The sequence below is a fragment of the Artibeus jamaicensis genome, unplaced genomic scaffold (genome assembly GCF_021234435.1).
Source record: "Artibeus jamaicensis isolate MK-2021 breed Jamaican fruit bat unplaced genomic scaffold, CSHL_Jam_final contig_1410, whole genome shotgun sequence".
In the NCBI taxonomy this organism is placed as follows: domain Eukaryota; kingdom Metazoa; phylum Chordata; class Mammalia; order Chiroptera; family Phyllostomidae; genus Artibeus; species Artibeus jamaicensis.
Genome location: NW_026521281.1, coordinates 1,170,185 through 1,193,764, shown reverse-complemented (window position 1 = coordinate 1,193,764; position 23,580 = coordinate 1,170,185). Strand labels below are relative to the sequence as shown.

General features: G+C 40.7%; 1 protein-coding gene across 1 annotated transcript; it reads right to left on the bottom strand.

The window, feature by feature from the left end:
- Positions 1–2,999: 2,999 nt before the first annotated feature.
- LOC119055478 (transcription initiation factor IIA subunit 2-like) lies at positions 3,000–5,355 on the bottom strand. Its single transcript, XM_037153675.2, is given in 3 exon segments — positions 3,000–3,013; positions 5,024–5,279; positions 5,281–5,355. Coding segments are annotated over 3 exon segments (345 nt in total).
- Between the last annotated feature and the right edge of the window lie 18,225 nt (positions 5,356–23,580).

The following is a 23,580-nucleotide window of genomic DNA, read 5'->3' as shown; positions in this document are numbered from 1 at the left end:
AAGTTGCTGAGTCTGGGTTTAAATCCCCATGCCAACCTTCCTCTGCACACAAATTGTCAACTGCTTCTACAACCAGTTACACCTGCCAGCATTCCTGTATTCTTCCAGCTTTACTGAGCTGCCATTATAAGTCTGGGCAGGTATGGTCCCCTGGAGTGAAGCCAAGTTCTCATGTAGGCACTGTAACTAGGGGGAGTTGCCTCCCAGTTCCATCTTGGATGGAAGTCACTTCCATCCCCCTCGCTCAAAGCATGGCCACAGCTATTTAACATATCTATGAAACCAGTTAAAGGTTACAGATATGTTAAATGACCATGCTAGAGGTTAGCTGCAAAGCTGTTGCTGTACTAAACAGCTCTGCATGTTCCTGCTCCATGTATCCCTTCCCTCAACTCACACCTGTGGGGGGAGGGGGAGGACATCCTATATATCTTTCTAATATTTCTTGGACATCGTGAATTCTGGACCCCATTCCAAATCTCTATTTAGGGCCTCCCCCTCTTGGCTGTACCATGTTAAACATACAGAGAGAGAGAGAGAGAGAGAGAGAGAGAGATCAATTTGTTCTCCCACTTATTTATGCATTTACTGGTTGATTCATATGTGCCCTGACTTGAAATCAAAGCCACAACTGTGGCTATTGGAACAAGGCTCTAACCAACTGAAATACCCAGCCAGTGTCCCAAGGTCTGTAATTTAGTACCTATGTTTTCTCCTGTGTATTTTATGACTTTAGGCCTTATATTTAGGTCTTTGATACATTTTTTAGTTAAGTCTTGTGTATAATATTAAATAACAATCTAGTTTCACTCTTTTGCATGTGGCTTTCTAATTTTCCCAGCACCATTTATTGAAGGCACTTTCTTTTCTCCATTATATGTACCACTATGTTTATTGCAGCATTACTCATAGTACCCAGGATATAGAAAAAACCTAAGTGTTCTTTGATGAATGATGGGATAAAGAAGATGTGCTACATGAATACAATGGAATACTACTCTGCCATAAGAAGAGCCCTGGCTGGTGTAGATCAGTGGATTGAGTGGTGGCCTACAATCTGAAGTGTCACTGGTTCTATACCCAGCTTGGGGCACATGCTTGGGTTGAGGGTCAGGTCCCCAGTTGGGGGCATGGGAGAGGCAACAGATTGATGCATCTCTTGCACATTGGTGTTTCTTGCCCTATCTTTCTCCCTCCCTTTCCCTCTCCCTAAAAAGCAAATAAGTAAAATCTGTTAAAAAGAGAGAAAAGATGAAATACTGCCATTTATGACAACATAGATGGATCTGTAGTTTGTTGTGTTAAGTGAAATAAGTCAAATGGAAAAGGATAAGAACCATATGATTTCACTCGTGGGACATGAAATAGAAAGCAACAAACGAACAAACAAAACTCACAGACACAGACAACAACATGATGAGTTACCAAAGGGAAAGGGGTGGTGGGGAGAGGTTAAAGAGGGTAATGAAGTTCAAATATACGGTGATGGAAGGAGATTAAACTTTGGGTGGTGACTACCCAATGCAATACATAGATTATGTATTATAGAATTGTACACTTGAAACTTATACTTATATGACCTTATTAATCAATGTCACCCCAATAAATGTAATTAAAAAAGAAAACTGAGTTAAAAGTTACAGTGTAATGAGAAAGGAAATGGAGAAATTTTGTCTAGATTTTGGATATATATATATATATATATAGTTTCATATATATATATAGTTTCATATATATATATATATATATATGCTTCCAGAAATAGAAACATTCACAGCTTCACAGAGCTATTGATTGGGGCACAATTTACTATATACAATTCTATCTAATGAAGGAGAAGGCTGGTGTTAGACTTCTTTTGGACAAATTTGTCAAGAGAGTTGAAAAGACACATCCAAATTAACATAAAAATTTCCTCTCAATCCTTTGAAAGTCATTATCTAACAAATCCTTCTTCCCAGCAATAAAACCAAAAATATTTGAAGAACTAATAGCCAAAATTTTTCAAAATATGTTGAAAACTGTAAAACCATTGATTTTCTCAGTTCTTAGCCTTCTGTCCTGGTTTCTCACCTTAGTTGAGCGCAGAATGTATTAAATTAATGAAGGTAATACATAAATGAACTTCATTATTTTCTAAAAAATATTTGTTGAGGTCTATAGAAGAGATAACACAGCTGTTGAACGTACAATGCTTTCAAGTATAAGGCTTACTTGTGAAGGAGCTGATGTTCCCAATAGGTTATATTGTTTCCACTAAGAGGCCTGCTATCATCCTTGCTGTCTACATAAAATGTCTTTCTAAAAATCAGTCTTCTGGTTCTGTGGTTTTCTAATTTTCAGCAAATTTTGAAAAGTTGCAGCCAATAGTTCTCCAAATTTTTTTCATTTCCTCTCTTTTTCTGGGACTTCAATTATAGGTCTATTAAGGCCCTTTGAAGTTGTCTCACAGCTCACTTCTCTTCATTTTTTCAGGCTTTTGGTGGGTTTAGTCTTGGATGGTTTCTTTTACTGGGTTTTCAGGGTCATTTATCTTTTCTTCTAAAATGTCCAATGTCCAAGGAAATCTTAAAGCAGCTTTAAAAAAATTTGGGTTCTAAAATTAGTTTATTAAAGAATCTTTTTGGCAATGGTACATTTATACAATGGAATACTATGCAGCAGAGAAAAAGAAGGAGCTCCTACCCTTTGCAACAACATGGATGTATCTGGAGAGCATTATGCTAAGTGAAATAAGCCAGGTGGTGAGGATCAAATACTATATGATCTCACCTTCAGTTGAAACATAATCAACAAAAGAAAAAAAGCAAGCAAAATATGACCAGAGACATTCAAATTAAGAATAATCTGACAGTAACCAGAGGGGTGGTGGGAGGGGAGATGGGGGGAAGGGTTTTCAGGAACAACTATAAAGGACACATGGACAAAACCAAGGCGGGGTGTGGAAGCAAGGGAGGGAGGTGGGTTTGGCTGGGGTGGGGGGGAAGTGGTGGTGGGGGTTAAATGCAGACGACTGTAATTGAACAACAATAAAATAATTAAAAAATAAAAAAAAACAAGCAAACAAAAAAAGAATGTTTTGGGGAAGGCAATCATACTTGATTTGTTATTTTAAAAAGTTCTGTTTCTTCATGTAATATAAGAATATACAAAGTTATGTTTCTTTCTACTAGACTCTCTGATAGTATAGCACAGTATAGTGATTTCTGCAATGCTAGAATAAATGAAAAGTCTCTTCTATGCTTCTCTTTAAAAAGTGATGAGACATTCACAAGGACTGGTGGAGATGGAGGCGTTGGTGGAAACATTGTGCCTCCTCGCACAAACCAAGTTTAAAGACGACAAAGTTTTAGTAACAAAGACACAGCCAAAACACAAAAAATCGAACTATACGGAAGTCTGACAATAACGAACCATTCAGCCAGACCGGTAAAAGGGGCAGAGCCAGCAGCAGAGCGGGGTCCAGCAGGAAAGATTCCCTGGACCAACCCAGGCTCGCAGGCAGCCGTTGGCAGATCCCAGGTGTGGGGTAGCAATGGGTGGACCCAGTGAGGGCACAAGGTGGCTGGCTGACCTTGGTCACACATTTGCATGCAGCTAAACCAGCAAAGGAGCGAGCAGTGAGACAGACCACGAAGGCCCCAGTGGTGGGAAGCAGCGGAGGCGACCGCTATTGCTCCCTCTCTGACCCCGCCCCCACATATAGCATCACAACCCAGCGATTGAGTTGCACTGCCCTGGCGAACACCTAGGGCTCCACTCCTTATACATAACAGGCATGAACAGACCAAAACATAGCTCAAGAACTCAAAGCCCCAGAGCCAATAACTCTAAGCAACCAAGAGATAGACAACCTATCAGATGCACAGTTCAAAACACTGGTGATCAGGATGTTTACAGAACTAGTTGATTTTAGTCACAAATTAGGGGAAAAAATGAAGGCTAAACTAATTGAAATGAAGGGAAATGCACAGGAAACCAATAGTGATGGAAAGGAAACTGGGACTCAAATCGAAGGAGTGGACCAGAAGAAAGAAAAAAAATGACCAAACAGAAAAGAATGAAGAAATAAGAATTCAGAAGAATGAGGAGAGGCTTAGGAACCTCCAGGACATCTTTAAACATTCCAACATCCAAATTATAGGGGTACCAGAAGGGGAAGAGAAAGAGCAAGTGGAAAATGTATTTGAACAAATAATAAAGGAGAACTTCCCCAATCTGAAAAAGCAATAGATTTCCAGGAAATCCAGGAAGCTCAGAGTCCCAAAGAAGGTGGACACAAGGAGGAACACACCAAGGCCCATTATCATTACATTAGCCAAGATTAAAATGAAGAAGAGAATCCTAGAAGCAGCAAGAAATAAGGGGACAGTCACCTACAAAGAGTTCCCATCAGACTGTCAGCTGATTTCTCAAAAGAGACCTTACAGGCAAGAAGGGGCTGGAAAGAAGTATTCCAAGTCATGAAAGGCAAAGACCTACAACCAAGATTCCTCTATCCAGCAAAGCTTTCATTTAGAATGGAAGGGCAGATAAAGTGCTTCTCAGATACGATCAAATTCAAGGAGTTCATCATCACTAAGCCCTTATTATATGAAATGTTAAAGGGACTTACCTAAGAAAAAGAAGATAAAAAATATGAACAGTGAAAGGACAGCAAACTCACAGTTAGTAACAACCATACCTAAAACAAAAGCAAACTAAGAGGACAGCTAGATCAGGAGCAGAACCATAGAAATGAAGATCACATGGAGGGTTAGCAACAGGGGAGTGGGAGGAGGAGAAGGGGGGAGAAGGTACAGAAAATAAGTAGCATAGACAGTAGGTAGAAAATAGACAGGGGGAGGGCCAGAATAGTGGGGGAAATATAGAATCTAAAGAACTTGAGACACATGGACATAAACTAAAGGGGGCATGTGGGGGAGGGGTGTGTAGGGTGGAGGGTAATGAAGGGGGGAATGGGACAACTGTAATGGCATAATCAATAAAATATATGAAAAAATAAAAAGTGATGAATAATAACAGAAAATGGTAGTAATGGAGCTAGAATTTTTACCATCTTGGGCTACAATTTTCACTTCGTCCACTTTAAAAAGTTCTGTCACCTTTCTGAATTCAACATCATTCAATACAAATGTCCACACATTATCGTGGAATCTGTATGTATTTAGAAAACCCCTAAAATTGCCTCTGTTCCTGACCCTCTGCGCCAATGCTGAATTTATAGCCTTATCAAACTGAAGTAGAACTTATAGGGCAAGTTGTGGGGTGATCTGTACAAGACTTGATGAACTCATCGAGGCTTTCCTGAGGACTGTTTCCCAAAGTGGGATTTCTGTGTAACTGATACACCATGATTTAGGAGGAATAAACTGTTTTTCTTATTCAGTCTTACACAGATGTCCACTTCTTATCCCACTACCTTTTCCACAGCCACAGAAATTGCAGAACTTGGCCAACAACCAAAGCAGCCTTTTTTTTAAAAAAAAAAAATGCTTTTTAAAGATGCTCAGCATCACTAGCCATCAGAAAGATGCAAAATAAAACTTTAACTAGAACCTAATCAACAAAAGAAAAAAGCAAGCAACATATAACCAGAGACATTGAAATTAAGAACAATCTGACAATAACCAGAGGGGAGGTAGGAATGGATAATGGGGGGAAAGGGAGGAAGGTTTTTCAGGAACAGCTACAAAGGAACATGGACAAAACCAAGGAGGGTTGGAATCAGGAGACTGAGGAGGAGATGGCTGGGGTTGGAGGGGGGGAAGTAGTGGGTGGGGGAAATACAGACAGCTGTACTTGAACAAGAATAAAATAAAAAATATATAAATAAAATTTCAAAGTGCTTTTATGTACAGAACAATGATAAGGATGATAGCAGACTTCTTGTTGAAAACAATGTAACCTGTTTGGAACAGAAGCTCCCTTCACAAGTAACCCTTACACTTGAAAGCATTGTACTTTCAAGAACTGTGTTATTTGTCCTATTGACCTGAGCAAATTTGTGGGAAAATGATGGGGTGATTGATCCCACCTACTGTATTTTTCATCACAGACAATGAATTTTTTATCTCTAGAAGTTCAAGTTGGGTCTTTTAAAGATACCTTTCATCTTCTTCCTTAACATACTCACATGGATATGAGAGAAACATTAAATGGTTGCCTAACGTACGAGCCCCAGCTGGGGATAGAACCCTGCAAGCTTGGTAGGTGCCCTCACCAGGGATCAAATCTGCAACCTTTTGGCGAGGAACAATGCTCCAACCAACTGAGCCACCTGGCAAGGGCCCCAATACTCTTTTTAACTGTACCACTAACCAACATTCATAGAAAATGTTTACTAAGGTAATTACAAGTACTCTTTTATATATTCAAGGAAGTATTCTTGAAAAAGCGTGCATGGTTTAGAACTGTGTAAGTCAGAAGCAATTTTCTCTCAACAAATTATAGTAAAAGACTTCATTATGCTATTTCCATTTCAGCTAGATAAATTTTTTAAAAATTTTATTTATTTATCTTTAGAAGGGAAGACAGAGAGAAATACCAATGTATGGCTGCTTCTCATGTGTGCCCTGCTGGGAACTGGCCCTTGCTGGAAACTGTACTGTAACCCAGGCATGTGCCCTAACTGGGAATCGAACCATGATCTTTTGGTTCACAGGCCCGTGCTCAATCCACTGAGCTACACCAGTCAGGGACAGCTAGGTAAATTGTTTGCTATAGAAGCAACATATGCTAACTACCCCTAAATGCACACAATCCCAAATGAGGTAAACATTATTAGAATTATGGTGCAGACTCTTTCACAATTTTCTCCAGGTCCACAGAAATAAATATAACTCATGCTTTTTTTAAATTTTAAGATTTTATTATTTATTTTTTAGAGAGAGGGGAAGGGAGGGGAAAAGAGAGGGAAAGAAACATCGATGTGAGAGAGAAACATCCATCAGTTGCCTCTCAAATGCACCCTGACTAGGACCAAATCTGCAAACCAGGTATGTGCCCTGACCAGGAATTGAACCAATGACCTTTTGTTTTGTAGGACAATGCCCAACCAGCTGAGTCACACAGGTCAGGGCTAACTCATTATTTTTAATAGTTGCATAATATGCTTGAGGGTAGATATACCACAATTTATTCAACCATGATTGTATCGATGGGCATGCAGGTTAGTACTTTTCTTTCTGGAGGATAGACTTCAAACAGCTCTGTCAAAAGGTAAGTATAGATACTGGTTGCCTAATCAACTGGTTTTCTCCCCCTTCTTTCCTGCCAAGAGAATGCTAATTTTGCACAGGTATTAGGCAGAGAACCCTGATATCAAGGAAGGTGGTTCCACTTCCTAGTTTCTATGTGACATGTGATCTAGTTATAGCAAAAGAGATACATTGGCAAGTTTGGTGGTGGATGTCTGGAAAAAATTACTTTCCCTGAAAAAAGGAGAGTGGCACCTCTCTTGCTTCCCTGGCCACTGCCATTTCCTTTTTCAGCTCTGAAATGCAGATGTGATATCTAGATTCAGCAGCCCATCTTACAAGCTGAGGTAAGTAAAAAAAGCCTAAAGATCAAAATGCCAACATGTCAAGAATGCTGGAATAGAAGGATGGAAAAAGCCTAGATTCTAGAGACATTTTTGAGCAGCTGATCAAATGCTAGCATGTGTCCCTCCAGATTTGTATTATGTGAAAAAGAAAAACAAGCCCTGGTTGGTGGCTCAGTGGATTGAGCGCCAGCCTGCGAACCAAAGGGTCGTCAATTCAATTCCTAGTCAGGGCACATGCCTGGGTTGTGGGCCAGGTCCCCAGTAGGGAGTGGATGAGAGGCAACCACACATTGATGTTTATCTCCCTCTCTCTTCACCTTCCCCTCTGTGTAAAAATAAATAAATAAAATCTTTTTTTTAAGAAAGAAAAACAAATCTCTGTTTGTTAAAGCCACTATTGGTCAGATTTTCTTTCACTTGTAGCCCAAACCATTCTGAACTGATAATGTAGATTTTCAGTTTTGTTAGATTCTTCCAGATTACCGTGGGGGCAAAAAAGTTAGTAGTGAGCCACACTTCTATTGTAATGGATGAAAATGGGGAAATAAACATTTACTTGGAATTTATTTTAGTATATGGCATAAGATAGGGATTTCTACTTTATTTTAGTTGGATGACCAATTTTGAAAGCACTGTTCAGTAAAAAAACTATTTGGCACAGAACTGAATGCAAGATGTAATTGAAAATAAAAAAGAAAATAAATAAATAAATAAAACTGCCATCACCAGCTGGCTACATTGGTTGAAGTGTCAGCCCATACACCAAAAGGTTCCAGGCTCAATTCCCCATCAGGGCACATACCTAGGTTGCAGGTTCAATTCTGGTTGGGGCACTTACAGGAGGCAACCACTCAATGTTTCTGTCACATCAATGTTTCTCTTTCTCTTTACCCACCTTCCTCTCTTTCTAAAAAAATTAACAAACATATTTTCAGGTGAAGATTTAAAAAATAATAAAATAAAGTGGAATCATAGACAAGAAAGAAAGATATAGCAAAGTGATTAAGAGCATGGGCTCTGAAATAAACTGCGTTCAAATATAGCTCTGCCATTCTAGTTGCTGTGTTACTCTGGGCAAGTTATTTAGCCTCTTTATGCCGTGGTGTACCAATTTGAAAAATGGTGTTAACCCTGACTGGTGTGGCTTAGTGGGTTGGGTTTCATACTGCAAACAGAAAAATGGTGTTAAAAATGGCACTTACCCCGCAGCATTCAATTAGTTTATGTAAATCACATGGTAAATATTATTTAATTATTAGTTGTTATTTTTATTATTATTATAGACCTTAGTGATAGACTCTGATTCATTTCCACTACATGAAGGATTTGTAGCAGGACTGTTTTGAAAAATTTTTATGGAATGTTGGAACAAATTCAGAGAGGTTCGTGGAAGGGAGAGTAGGAGGGAGAGGAAGGAAAGGGCGGCAGGGAAATGCAGGCTGGTTAATTATCCCAGGTGACTGCATTCTCTGATCCCCAGGGGAATATACTATGTTAGACTGTACATTTTTAAAAGAACTGACCTTCTAGAGAGAAAAGGGTTTTCTAACAACTCCAAGTCAGGCTCTGTATTCTGTCCACATTGGGACTTAGAAGAGAAGTTAAGATTCGTCACTTAGCATATTTTAGAGAAACAATGGGGACTTACACTTTTTAGGCTCTCCAAGAATTGGTTGCCCCCCCCCCATATATGACCTGGAGCACATGAGTAAAGACTGTGTCTAGGAAGAGGAGATCAGACTCCATAGTAAGGCTTGAGAAATTCCACTGTCCGATTTGAAAGATGGAGTGTTTCTAAAACACTAAACCAAAGATAGCTGCTCACTTCTGAGGTAGGAGACGCTTGTTCTTACTCAGGGGACACTCAACTTGCGCTGGGAGGAGAGAGCCTCCTGGGAGGACATTAACAGCTCCTAGTTGATCCAGGTGGAAATTTTCCCAGTGTCAAGGGTCGAATGGAAAAAAGATCACCCAGGTTTATGAGCCCTCAGAGTTACTATCTTGAGCAGAGGGAATCTGGATGGGAGGTAAATTTGTTTTGCTGAGACGCTAAAATTTTAGAGAGAGAATGTGGCTGCGATAGTATTTTGAGATATAAATGAATTGTTTTCTGTCTTTTGCTCTTTTCTCTGACCCCCACCACCACCCCCAAAGTTGTCGGCTTTGTGTTGTATCTCAGGGTAAGGAGGTGGCAAGTAAGAAAAACAAGTATACTGCCAAGACTCTCTTGCTTTTTTTGTTCCAAATGTGTAAGCCCTAGGGAAGGGGACTTAGGGTGCAGGGGCAGAGACAAAGTATCTGGACCAGAAAACTAAAAGGAAGAAAGATTTGCACAAGCCTATAAAAAGATTCTTCTCTTTCTCACACTCTTCTCCTGTGGGAGAAGAGGTAGAGAGAGCTCTGTGGGAGCTGAAGCAGCATATACTCCCAGAAGCAACTCTTGGCCAGCAGGAAGACTTGAGAGAGGAAGGGCTGTATGGAATATCTAAGTAGGTGGACCAACAGGTGACCTTGGCAATGAACTCCATGTCCTAAATGTGTCAGAGATGTTGGAGAGGACCACAGCACTTGAAAAGAACCATGTGGGCAGAAGGCTCAGCAGTAACTGGCAGAATCTAAGGATCTGCAAGCATATATACATACTCTACCCACTCATGGGCCTGAGCACTACAGAAGATCCCCAAAATATGGCATCACCTGGGATAAGGGAAATGAACATCCAGAATGAATTATATTGTTTTCCCGATACCTTGGTAAAAGCAGGGTCAGAAACCGGGTTCTAAACAGTCACAACTCTACCGATGGCTGCAGTAGTCAGCCGACTGTTAACTATGAGGTTAACTTTCATCAGGGTTCCATCTTGATTTAAGGAGTTATCATCCTGTGCGGTAGGGAAAAGATGGGCAGCTAGCAATGCCATGAAACTAACTTATCATCTCTATTCTTGAAGAACGTGGGGACTAATGGATTCAGTGAAAGCTTTTATAATTTCTTGGCACCAGAGCTCTAGAATAATTTAAAGCCAAATACAAGTGGTTAATATAAGTCAAAATTTCTATTTGATCAGTAGAAACAGTGGAAGCCAGTGGGTAAGAAGAGAATAGTCTCTGCTATATGGTCCTTGTTGACTAGCTATAATTGCTGACTACCTTTTCTGCCTATAGTGGCATCTGTGCGGTGTTATGAACAGTGTTTTAAATGGAAGAGCACATATGTCAGCCAAAGGTCTAAATTGAGAAGAGCCTGTGCTTTGATGGGGAGCGGTCTTGTTTGATTTTCTAATTTCTGAAGTTTAGAAAAGCCACACTACTTTAGATTTATTTAGCACATGTTTGACTGGCAAAGAGGGATTTCTCCGAAGGGTGAAGGGTTCGCATCTGAGCAGGTTGAGGGGGTAATGCTTTCAAGTACTGTTCTGTGCTGATTACATTATCAGGCTCAGAGACAAAGACAAGAAGGTCACAACCCCAGAATAAGTACCTGTTACTTTTCTTAAAGGTGGATTGTTTGTGGTGGTGGTGGGAGTTGAGTGATATTGAAAAATAAAAATGGTCAGCACAAGTTTCTAATTACCATCCAAGGGGGAGTCAGAACCTACAAAGATTCAGAATAACTTGGTCACCTTTGATATTGTCCTCAAGTGGTTATTTGGCTATGCTTCCTCACAGTAGTCAACAATTCAACAGGGAAAAGGGAGTATATTCAGGGGCAGTGAGGAAAGAAGGATTTGGGGAGACCCCATCCATTCTACAGCTAATTTGAAATTCAGAGACCTTTAAGGTAGGGTGGTAGTGCTATTTGGAGAAACGTGTTCTTTCAAATTTAGCCAGGAAAGATCTCCAAAGGTGGGATACCTGGATCTCATAACTTTTAATTTTGTTCCCTCAGAGTCTTCCTCCATTGTCAAAATTGGGAAACAGAGTTTGAATTTATTAAGGGCAAAGTCTGGTTTCCTTGCATGTGCTGGCATTACTGGGATTAAACAGTGGCCTTTGAGAGGAAAGGTGCAGAGACAAGATGCAGGACCACTATTCCATTTTATTTACACTCTAGAAAGTTAAATTTATTGATAGTTTTTTAAGAGGTGAAAAAGGCCAAGGTTCTGAGGCCTCCAGTAAGAATAGAAAAAAGTGTTGGAGATAAGAGAGATTGGTATGACTCAGTGATAGGGCCCATAGGCTGTGCAGTTGAAAATATTAGCCTGGCATTTTCCAGCCTCTGGGCATTCTACTAAGGCTTGCAGGGCATTGGGAAAGAAATCCTGTCCTTAAGGAATTTTCATTCTGGGGCCGTGACATCAGATGCACCCTCCCTGGTTGAAAATGCCTGGGTTCTAAAGTGAGCACACTCGGGTTCAGGTTCTAACTCTTCAATACATAGTTGTGTGAACTTGAGTAAGTCATGTTCATTTTCCCCTCCTGAGCCTCAGTTTCCTCTTCTGTGGCGTCAAGATTGTTCATGTAAGAATACCAGAAACAATTTTATTGTGTCTCATAGAGTGCGAGAAGCAGTTCTTAAACAAAGCTGCTACACCAAGGCTAACATGTACCAAATGCTCTAAGGAGGTACCATTCACATCAACTAAAGGTTGTGGGAGGTGGTTGGTAGGAGATGGTGACAGCCAGCCTCAGGGGTGGTGGCCAGTCCGAAAGCTCACACTCTAGGAGCCTGGCTTTGGAGCGAGGGGGCGGGGCCAGGTCTCTGAAGGAGTTGCTATGGCACCGAGGGGCCAAGGGAGGTTAACCGAACCCTTAAAACCTTACTCCCTCCCCCACCCGCCACTGCCTGGGCCGAGGGCCATTGTTCCTGGCAAAATGGCGTCAGTAATCCCCCTCCCGGCCAGAGGCCTTAAGTAAGACAGAGGGTGGGAGTGGAACTGGAGGTGGGAACAAAAACTACAATTCCCAGGGTACACTGCACCTGTCCGCGAAGCGCAGGGCACGTGCCCAGGCCTAGAGGTTACATGCCGTCAAAAATCCCTTTCACAGCTTCCCTTTCCCATCCCTGCTTTTGCTGTTGCCCAGCCCCCGCGCGCGCGCACTGCAGTCCTGGGTGGTGGGGGAACATGCTCTGGCCGTTGCCCTCGCAACGTAACCGGGAGACCGGTATTTGTAAATCTGTGCTTCGACTTCTAATCCCGAAGCCGGCAGGTACGGGTCTCGCGAGAAAAGCTGGGAGTTGAAAAAAGGGAGTTAGGGGTGGAGGTTGGAAAGGTGCAGGAGGGTACCACTTCTCTGCAGCGCTACTGCATTTACAAGCGTGTGAAAAACGGGGTGGGTAGTGCGTGGCTGAAGTTATGTATGCTTGGACTTTTCTTCTGAAAGGAAGAGGGTAAAGCAGCTGTGGATAGAGCTTTTGAACACACAGGAGGTGTCACGCGTGGCTCCTCACTGAGATTTTCTTCTTGGAAAGGAGAGGAACCTTTCTCCTCGACGCGCATCTCTCTCTCCCGCTGTGCTAAAAGGGCGGGGGATGAGCGCGCACACTGTAATTGGCTAGCCCCTCGGCACTTCCCAGCGCTAGGGGCCGTTAGGAGTAGTGACTGCTCCGTCGGCTTTCTCTGCACCTCCCCCTTTCTTTTTCTCCCCTCCCTACCCCGCCCCCTTCGCCCCCTCTCCTCTCTATCTAAATTCACAGGCTGGAGTACGCGTGCGCTTGCTCAGCTCCCAGGCGAGCGCGAGCTTGGGCTCGTTCCTCGCTCTTCCGAACCCCGCCCGCTCTTTACCTACCGGCGGTAGTTGGTCCGGTGGGCTCGTGGGGAGACACTCGCGCGCGCACGCGCACGGGACGCGGAGCGGAGCTCCAGACATCGTGGAGGGGAGTAAGAAGCATCGGAGGCGATAGAGGAGGCAGCGTGTGCGTATGTGTGTGCGCTACGGTGTGGCTCATCGGGGGGCTAGGGGAGGTTTAAAAGAGGACGAAGGAGAAGCGAAAAGAGTCAGAGTCTCCCTATGCGAGAGCCTCTGATCTGGTGAGGGTCCCGGGCCGGCTAGAGCGCTGGGAGAGAGGGAGGAGGCCGGGGGGCGTGTCTGGGATCGGGCTGAGAGATGAATGGGCCGGGGATGAATGGAGGGAGGCAGCGGCGGCCAAGAGTCTGTTAAGAGTAAGCGCCCTAGAGGGGGGCGGTTTGACCGAAGCGAGGTGGTCGCTGTCCCCAAGAGGTATGAGATGAGACTAGGCTTGGGACTTAGGGGTTGTCGGAACTGTTGTCGCTGTGAGCAAACAGGCGGAAAGGAAAATTAAAAGGGAACGTGGGGAAGGGCAGGTTTGAGGTTGAGATACGTTTTTTGTCTTTTTTGTTTTTGTTGGGGGTGGCAACTTTGGGAGTTGCTGGAAGACCTAGGGGACAGAGAAGGTGAGGAGGATACCGGTGGTGGTGGTGGCGGGAGACGGTTGACAAAGGAGTGAGTGCTCTTTTAAATGAGATTGAGGTTACTGAAAGGAAAGAACGCTTCGGGTTTGGGAAGTTGGGTTTCAGTGGGTAATGGGGTGGAGGAGAGTAGATTTAATCTAGAGAGTCAGTTAATGTGTGAAGGTCAGTAGAAGTGGAACGGGGTAAGAGATACTGCTGGCTCGTTGTGTAAGTGGGATACGTTCAAGGAGATTGAGAGGTGTTATTTCGGACCGGGTGGTGTGTTCTGTGACCGTGACAGGTTGGGGATGAGGAGGAGATGGTATGATGGTGTTACGATAAATGTGGTGATCTGGCTTCACTGTACTGAAAGAGGTTTTGTTTGACTAGTTAAGAGTGGTGGAACATTTATGTAGTGGGGTATGGGTGGAAATCCAGCATGTTTGTGTCTCCGTATTTTGGAGTTGATAGACCTTGTTAAAATTAAAGTGAACCCTCAAAACAGATAGGAATGGTATGGGTAGCCCTTCTTAATAGTTACTGCTGACTGAAGCAATTATATGAATAATAGTCTTTAAAGTTGTGAAAAATCTTCTGTGCAATAGTGATTGCATCCAATTTTGGGAGGCATCTTTACCTGTTTTTCATCTATAGTAAATTGTAAGACCAAGAAAACTTTTGAAGAGGTCTCAGCATAGGACACAGAACAGCATGTGTCTTTTAGACAGTCTCTGTACTGTGGATTGATGAGTTTAAAAATTGTTTAAACTCAACAGTCCAAAGGAAAGTTACCTTGCATTTAAGAGTACCTAACATGCAGTGAAACGGATTTTGAGTGCTGAATAATTGTACATGATTTTTTGGTCATTCTTAATTTACATTGTTTGGAAAATTGGCACTTGATTTTTTATGTGAGTTTAAATTACAGCAGATTACTTGAACATTTTGTTCTTGGAATATACTACTTATCTGGTAAGGATGTCTTGTGATTGTCTCAGCCTGTTCTGGGTCAAGATTAATGGTTTATGGATTTTAAAGTTTTCATGATTACTTTTCACAAAATTTACGGACATATTTACTTTGGAAATGTTGCAAATTCGAGAAAATCCCTAAGATTTTTTTTTTTCCATTCTGCTATGGTGTTGGAAAAAAATAATCCTTGTTTTTGGCTAACCCAGGGTTAAGAGAATCCTTAGCTGCTAAATGGTACAGTACAAATATCAAAGCATGGTGGCAGCCTGGAGATGTTGCATGCACTCTCACAGGCAAGGTATTCTCCCCATTTTGAACTAGATGTTCCTGGAGTAGAAGAACATTCAAGTGTTTTGGAAGAGTAAACATTGTATATTTGGGGACTAGAATGAGATAAAGCTGGAATCTCTTAGATGGAGGCTGGGGTGAAGGACTACCCTGAAGAGTTAGGAGCTCTTAACTATTTAAGAAGGGGAGAAACATGAGCAGATTTGTGTTGTTTATCTCATTGTCTTTGCTTCTGATGCCCCCAACCCCCACCTGGAATGCTCCCTCTTTTCCTCCCTGTGAATTTGAATTCATTAGGTATTCCTGAAAGCTTTTCCTGCTCCCCCCTTTTTTTCTCAGCAGCATACACCAAGCTAGATTACAAACTCCTCTTTAGTGGTCCGAACATACCTTGTACATATTTTTTATTACTGTACTTCTTTTGGGAGACAACCAGAACAGTTGTTTACCTTTTTATACCTGAGAGATAAAATAAAGCTCAGAAAAATAAGACTTGCCCTGGTAAAGTAAGTGGTAGACTCTGGAGTTTTGACTTTTAGACCAATGTTGATCCTAATATCACAAGTCTGCATTCACTGATGTAGGGTTTTAGGAGTTAAATTTCTGTAATGTGGACTTTAATGTTCTTTTGTAAAGTAGAGGGATTTTTTTCATTAAGGCATCCCATCCTTTAGCCAGTAAATAATAAAGCCAATGATTACAATGAACCAGAGTCAGAAGTAAAGAAAATGAGACCTGTTATATTATTATCAGCTTCCTAATGAGGTAATTTACTAAAAAATAATTCATGGAGGGCCAAAATTTTTGTGTATATTTTTTGGGGGTTGTGTGTAGGGAAAAAACCCCTTCCTTTCTCAGTCTTCTATCTTAGTATAAGTAGACCAGCTGCATTTGCAGATATACTTGATTATGTCTCTTGGCTAAAAGCCAGAATACTTTCAGAAGGGTGGGTCTTTTCCATTTTGGTTTTAAATCATAAAATTTATGGTGCTGTTAGGAGATATTTGGTGACTATAAAGGTCATCTATGAGGCATTCATTCAGAAATTCCCAAAGGTTCAAAAGAAGAATCTGATGCCATTTTTAATTGTTTAGTAGATCTTGTCATGAGATAATTGGTTTAAAAACATATTGAGATTAATTTACTACAGAATGAGCCATTAATGCCCCCTTTTTCCAGGGTTATATAATTTTTCATCAACTTTTAAAGTTAGAAATATAGTAATATTATTTCCTGTGTTTTTGCCTGGTAACTTTTTATTGTGATAAAATTCACATAATATAAAATTTACCATTTAGAGCATACAGTTCAGTAGCATTAAGTACCTCATGACGTCACACATCTAGTTCCCAAGCATTTTTATCACCCCAAAAGCAAACCGTGTACCCATTAAGCAGCCACTTCCTATTGCCCTTTTCTCCCAGCCCCTGGCAACCACTAATATGCTTTCTCTATGGATTTGCCTCTTCTGGATATTTTGTGTAAATGAAATCATACAATACATGGCTTTTTGGTCTGGCTTCTTTTACTTTGCATATGCTTGAGGGTCATTTCATATTGTGGCATATATCAGTATTTCATTCTTTTTATTGTTCAATAGTATTGGATTGTATGTATATAATACATGTTGTTTATTCATCAGTTCATAGACATTTGGGATTTTCACTCTTGACTTTTTTGTTTCCATGTCATTTTAATTATTAAAGTTTTGAGCTGTTACTTGCAAAAATTATTAAACATACATAGAAATGTTATTGTCATTGGATTTTGTATATTTGATTGAAAACTATTTTATGAGTTTAAAAAAGGTTTTTATTTTTGTTTGTTTGGTTTTTTTTTTTTTTTTTAGAGAGAGGGGAAGGGAGGGAGAAAGAGAGGGAGAGAATCATCCGTGTGTGAGAAACATCAATAGATTGCCTCCAGCATGCTCCCTACTGGGGACCTGTCCTGCAACCCTGGCATGTGCCCTGACTGGGAATCAAGCTGACAACACTTTGGTTTGCAGAAGGATGCCCAGTCCACTGAGCCACACCAGTGAGGGCTTTATTTTATGGCTTTTTCATCATATTTCAAATAAGTTTTTGTTCTTTTTATAACCTTCACCTGAGAATATGTTTTTATTAATTTTAGAGAGAGATGAAGGGGGGAGAGAGAGAAAGAGAGAAACACTGATATGAGAAAAACAATCATTGTCTCCCATTCGCACCCTGACTGGGGATTGAAACTGGAACCTAGGTATGTGCTGTGTCTGGGAATCAAGCTAGAAACATTTTGGTGTACAGTGACTCTTCAACCAACTGAGTCACCTGATGAGAGCTTCGAATAGGTTTCCGGTTCATTGTTCTCTCTTCTTCTGGCACCCCCCATGATGTGAATGTGGGTACACTTGAAGTTGTTTCACAGATTCCTATTTATATTATCCTCATTTTTAATTCCTTTTTCTTTCTGCTGTTCTGATTAGGCATTTTCTGTTTCCTTATCTCCTAAATCAGTAATTTGATCTTTTGCTTCATCTACTCTGCTGTTGATTCTCTATAATGTATTATTCATTTTAGTTATTATATTTTTCATTTCTGACTGGTCCTTATTTTATGTTTCTTATTTCCATTTTTATGTTCCTTATCTCTCTTTGTTGAAGTTCTCACTGAGGTCATTGAACATTCCTATAACCAGTGTTTTGAACTCTGCATTTTGTAGATTGCTTGTCTCCATTTTGTTTAGCTCTTTTTCTGAAGTTGTTCTGTTCTTTCATTTGGGACGTGTTTCTTTGTCTCCTCATTTTGGCTGCCTCCCTGTAGAGCTGCTATGCCTCCTGGTCTTGGTAGAGTGGCATTATAAAGTAGTTGTCCCATGGGGCCCAGTGGCACAGCCCCATTGGTTACCTGAGCTGGGTGCCCCAGGTGTCCCTCCCCCTGCCACCCATGAATTGTTGAGCCTTGATTGATCTTGGTATCCCAATGGGAGGGATTTACCCCAAGGGGGTTGGCTACAAGAACCGGTCATAATCACCGTGAGGGATCTGCTGTGTAGGGTCCAGCCCCACGAAGCAGGATTGGCATCTTTGAGACAAACACCTGCTAAGTCAGCCCCCTGAATGTGTTGCTTGTGGAGGTGGTCGGGTGGTGCTTCACCATGGTCTGAAGCTGGCCACTGTGTGTGTTGCCTCTGAGGCTTCCTGGGAGGTGCAGGCCAAGGTCAGCTACCACCTGTGCCCTGCCCTCGGCCACTGGGTATGACGTAACAAAGTGATCTGCAGATGGCTTCTACTTGTGCTGGGCTTGGTTGTGTCTGGGAAAGGCCAAGCTGCAAACCCAAGGCCAGATGCCACTAGTGCCAGGCTTGGGGCCACTTAACTAGAGGTACTGGGCGTGCAGAGGGCAGATGCTGCTTATTTGAGATATTTTAGTAAAGTCCATAGAATGAACCAATATTGGCCGTTTATATGGAAAATACAATAAAAATAGTTTGGGTGGGCTGACAAGTTGGGTGGATTGAAGGTCTCAGGGAATCACTGAGGCAGGGCCAACAGCAGTAGCCAGGATGATGGTGATTGAGATAAAGCACTGGCCTGCTGGTTTTGTGGGAGGAGGGCTCAGAAAAGGGGCAAAGGGAAGTGCTTCTGCCAGCACTTCTGTCTCAGAGAAAGCTGCCCTTCCAGTCCTTGCTGGGCAATTCAGTTCTACCCTGTATGTTCTTGGCACCTTTTGAGCTTCTTTTAGTCCAAGTTTGTCCGTGTGGGGGCCCTTTAAGAGGAATGTCTGGACTACAGAAGCCCTCTGTCTCAGCCACAATCCCTGCTGGTTTTCACAGCCAGAAGTCAGGGGGACTTCTCTTCCCAGCACTGTAACCCTGAACTGGGGGGCCTAGTGTGGGACTGGGACCTGAGGGGCTCCTCAGGGGGACTTCCATAGTTGAGATATCCCTACTGATTTTTAAATTCCACACATGGATGTGGGACCAGACTGTTCTGCATCTTGGCTATCCTTCCAGTTTGTTGCTTCTTCTGTATATTCTTGGTTATAGGACTTTTGTTAAGCTAGACTCATGGTGGTTCTTAATGATGGTTGTTCTGTAGTTTAGTTGTAATTTTGATATAATTGTGGGAAGAAGCAAGCATATTGTTTACCTACCCTGTCATCTTCTCTTTTGGTATGAATATTTGTGTACAAGGTTTTGTTTGAACACTTGTCTTGAACTCTTTTGGGTATGTGCTGAGTAGTGGAATTTCTGGTTCATATGATAATTCTATGTTTAACTTATTAAGGAACTACCAAACTGTTTTCCACAGTGGCTGCACCATTTTACATAGCCACTGGCAATGTATAAGGGTTCCAGCTTTTCCACATCTTCACTAACATTTGTTACTTTCTCTGTGTATGATGTGTGTGTACTTTATGGACATTCTAGGCATGAAGTGGTGTCTCATGCCTAGAATTAATTAATTAATTAATTGTGTATATTAGTTACCATATTTTGCTGTATATTAATTGTGTATATTAGTTACCATATTTTGCTGTGTATAATATGCTCCCATGTATAATGTACAGCCACATTTTTTGCCCAAACTTTCAGAAAAAATCTTTTGTTTTAATTATAAAATTCAATTAATTAATCAATTAATTAATTATATTTAGATACTGGTTTTTTGTTTTTTAAGATTTATTTATTTTTAGAGAGAGGGGAAATTGAGGAGAGAGGGAGAGAAACATCAGTGTATCTCCAGGGGACCTGGCCCACAACCCAGGCATGTGCCCTGACTAGGAATGGAACCAGCTACCCTTTGGTTGGGAGGCCAGCGCTCAATCCACTGAGCCACACCAGCCAGGGCTCGTTGTAGCTTTGATTTGCATTTCTCTGAAGACTAATGTTTGCATATCTTTTTATGTGGTCATTGACTATTTGAATTTCTTTTTTTGAGAAATGTCTAAGTCATCCACCCATTATCAAATCTAATTGCTTATGGTTTTATTGTTATTTAAGAAATTATAGCCAAATCCAAGATCATGAAGACTTACTCCTATGTTTTCTCTGAAGACTTTTATAGTTTTAGCTTTAATATTTAGGTTTTTGATCCATTTTGAGTTAAATTTATATATGGTATGAGGTAAGGGTCCAGCTTCTTTCACAAGTGGATTAACTTAATGTTTTTAAACTATAAAATACATAGTACACAATACTATATGTGCATATTAGTTACCATATTTTGCTGTGTATAATATGCTCCCATGTATAATGTACACCCACATTTTTTGCCCAGACTTTCAGAAAAAAAATCTTTTGTTTTAATTCTATATGGTACAAGAAATCTTATGAACAAATAATTACAAAACACAGTAACAGATACGAGGTATTTCAGGTACTACCCATGTATAATGCTCATCTTTTATATAAAATTTTAGAAGATTTTATTTATTTAATTTTAGAGAGAGGGGAAGGAAGAAAGAAAGGGAGAGAAATGTCGATGTGAGAGAGATGCATCAATTGGCTGCCTCTCACATTTGTGTCCTGACTGTATGAGCCCCAGCTGTATGTGCCCTGGCAGGGTACCGACCTATAACCCAAGCTCATGCCCTGACTGGGAATTGAATTAGCAGTCTTCTGCTTTGTGAGACAGTGCCCCAAATGAGCCACACTGGTCCAGGCCATGCCTTATATCTGAAGCTTGGGATATTCCAAAGCTGTTTATGAATCAGGAAACTTCAATACAGACAGATAATACTTACGTCGAAGTTATACAACTGATTTTAAATAAAGAACATTGTTTTTGTTTTCACAGTGTTTGTAAAGGGTGAAATTCTTACTTAAAACTAGAAAAAAAAGCAAGTTTAGACTAATTAATCATAAGTTGGTATTAGACTTAACCTAAAGTCATTTATTTCTATGTGTTATGTGGTTTATCATTCTGAGCCAACTTGTTGATGAAAATGTATATCAATCAGTACCTTGTGGAGACTTTTTACTTGTAGTTTAGGCTATAATTAACCATATATTATTCTATTAAGATTATTTTAATTTAGTTACTTGTAAAAATGGGGATGCAAATTTAGTGCAGCACAGTTGGCTGCTAAATCTCAACCTGTAGTTAAGTGTAATTAAAATAAGGACATTAGCCCTGGCTGGTGTGGTTCAGTGGATTGAGCACAGGCCCTGCGAACCAAAGAGACACTGGTTCGATTCCCAGTCAGGGCACATGCCTGGGTTGCAGGCCAGGTCCCTAGTCGGGGGCACGCAGGAGGCAACGACACACTGATGTTTCTCTCCCTCTCTTTCTCCCTCCCTTCCCCTCTGTCAAAATTAATTAATTAAAAATAAGGATATTAATTTGAAAATTAAAAAAAACTAGGTGATGTGTTTTAATACAAGAATGGGAAACCCACTGGATCAGTCCCAAGCCAAATGAGGTGATATAGCTTAGCTCTGATTATATTCACCGCTGCCCAGAGAATAATTTTTGTGCTTCTGGACCACTGTGGCATTTCCATTCAGAGTTAGCCTTTGAAGGTTTCTGGCAAGACAAAAAACTCTTTCCAGTTCATTTGCTAATGAAGCTTTCAAATGCACTGGTAACTTACTCTGAAGCTGTTAGCTCAAGCGAATTGTAGAGTATGACTTACCCAAAGGATTTGTAGGTTCTACCATTCATTCAACAAATACTTATTGCATTCCTCCACTGAGCTAGGATGATGTCTTTGGGAATAGATGCAAAGGAAACAAAGCAAGCAGTGCCCTCATTGAGCTTTACATTACAGAGGGGGATGATAGCCGACACACATAATGAATTTTAGCATTTATTTCAGAAAACAAATGCAAAAAAGAAAATTGTAAAAGGCTGCTGGAATGTTGGGGATGAGCCTATTTAGCTCAGGTGGTCAGCTTGAGTAGTTGATTTTGAACAGAGGTCCAAATATTAAGAGACCAGCAATTTTTGGTATCCTTTCTGATAATTACTTTGCGAAATTGTTAATTTATCCCTTCTAAAAGAATACTTTAGGTTTTTACTATTTAAAATGTGTGAGTTACTGCTTTTTGTTTCTAAGGAGAAAAAACAGGTACCTTCCTTGTGAGGAGAGAGAGAGCACTGTGCTCCTGAGTGGAAATGTCACTAGAGTAGGAGTCAGCCTGGGTTTTTTCTGGTCTTGGCCTCAGTACAATCTTGCATAAGTCCAAAGCATCATATTTGTTACTAAACAAAATAAAAACCCTATCTATTTTTCAGGACTCATTTGCTAATTAAATAAGAAAATATACTTTACAAATTGTACAACTACATCTGAAATGCATTGTATTCTATTAATATATTTTTGGAGTCAAGAGTTTCTTAATTGATAAATGTTTTCCCACCAATTTAAAGCTTTTTTGTCTCTACCCATCTGGTAAATTTTAGTACTAAATGTCCAAACTCATTGATTAATCAGGATGGGTTGGGTTCTTAGAGAGTGGTAGTGTGGTAGAAAGTATGTTGCATTTGGAACTAGAAAACCAGGTTCCAGAATTGTCACCGTCAATGTCTAGCTCTGTGACTTGGGCAAGACGCTAAATTTCTCCGAATGTTCCTAACTTTCAGAATTCAGGCTAATACCAAGTAGTTCTCACGGTTTGTTAAGAATAATTGAATTAAATAGATGAAATTCATTTGGAAACTATAAACCAAGGTTTTATAAACTTTTTTTCTGTAAAGGAGCAGATAGTACATATTTTAGGCTTTGTCAGCCATGGAATCTCTGTTGTAACAACTTGGTGGCTGCTTTAGCAGCCATAAGCAATATGTCAATTAATGAGTGTGGCTATAATCCAATAAAACTATTTTTGAAGACAAAAATATTAATTTTGAATAATTTTCATGTGTCACAAAATACTATGTTTAAACTTTTGTCCAGTCATTTAAAAGTGTAAACATCTTTCTCAGCTCACGTGCTGCACAAAAACGGGCAGTAAGGCGAAGGTGGATTTGGCTTGGGTGCTGTTTGTAGTTTGGCCACCACTGTCCTAAAGGGCTTGGCAGAATAAGGTGTTAATTAAGGATTTGAGGGAAGGTGATTGATAAATGGAAATTGTTTAATTTTGATGACGAATGGAGATAGAGATGATTTCAACCCTTTTTCTAATTTGGATCCAGACATATATTTTTTTTTTGCATAAAATGGACACCTTTAATTGAGGAAATGACCTGGCCAGAGCAAAACTGGAGGATGGAAATGAGGAAGAAGATATTTTTAGTGTTATAAATTCTTAAGGACTGTGATGTGTTTGTGCAATATATGTATCTATGCAATTCAGGATTATGGATAATGTGTATATCTGGCTCCAAGTTATACATGGCCCTCTATTATGAATAATTAACAGTGGACTTGGGAGTCAAATGCCTGGGTTGAATTCTGGTTCTGGGTTTTACTGGCTGTGGGATCTTAGGCTAGTTAACTTA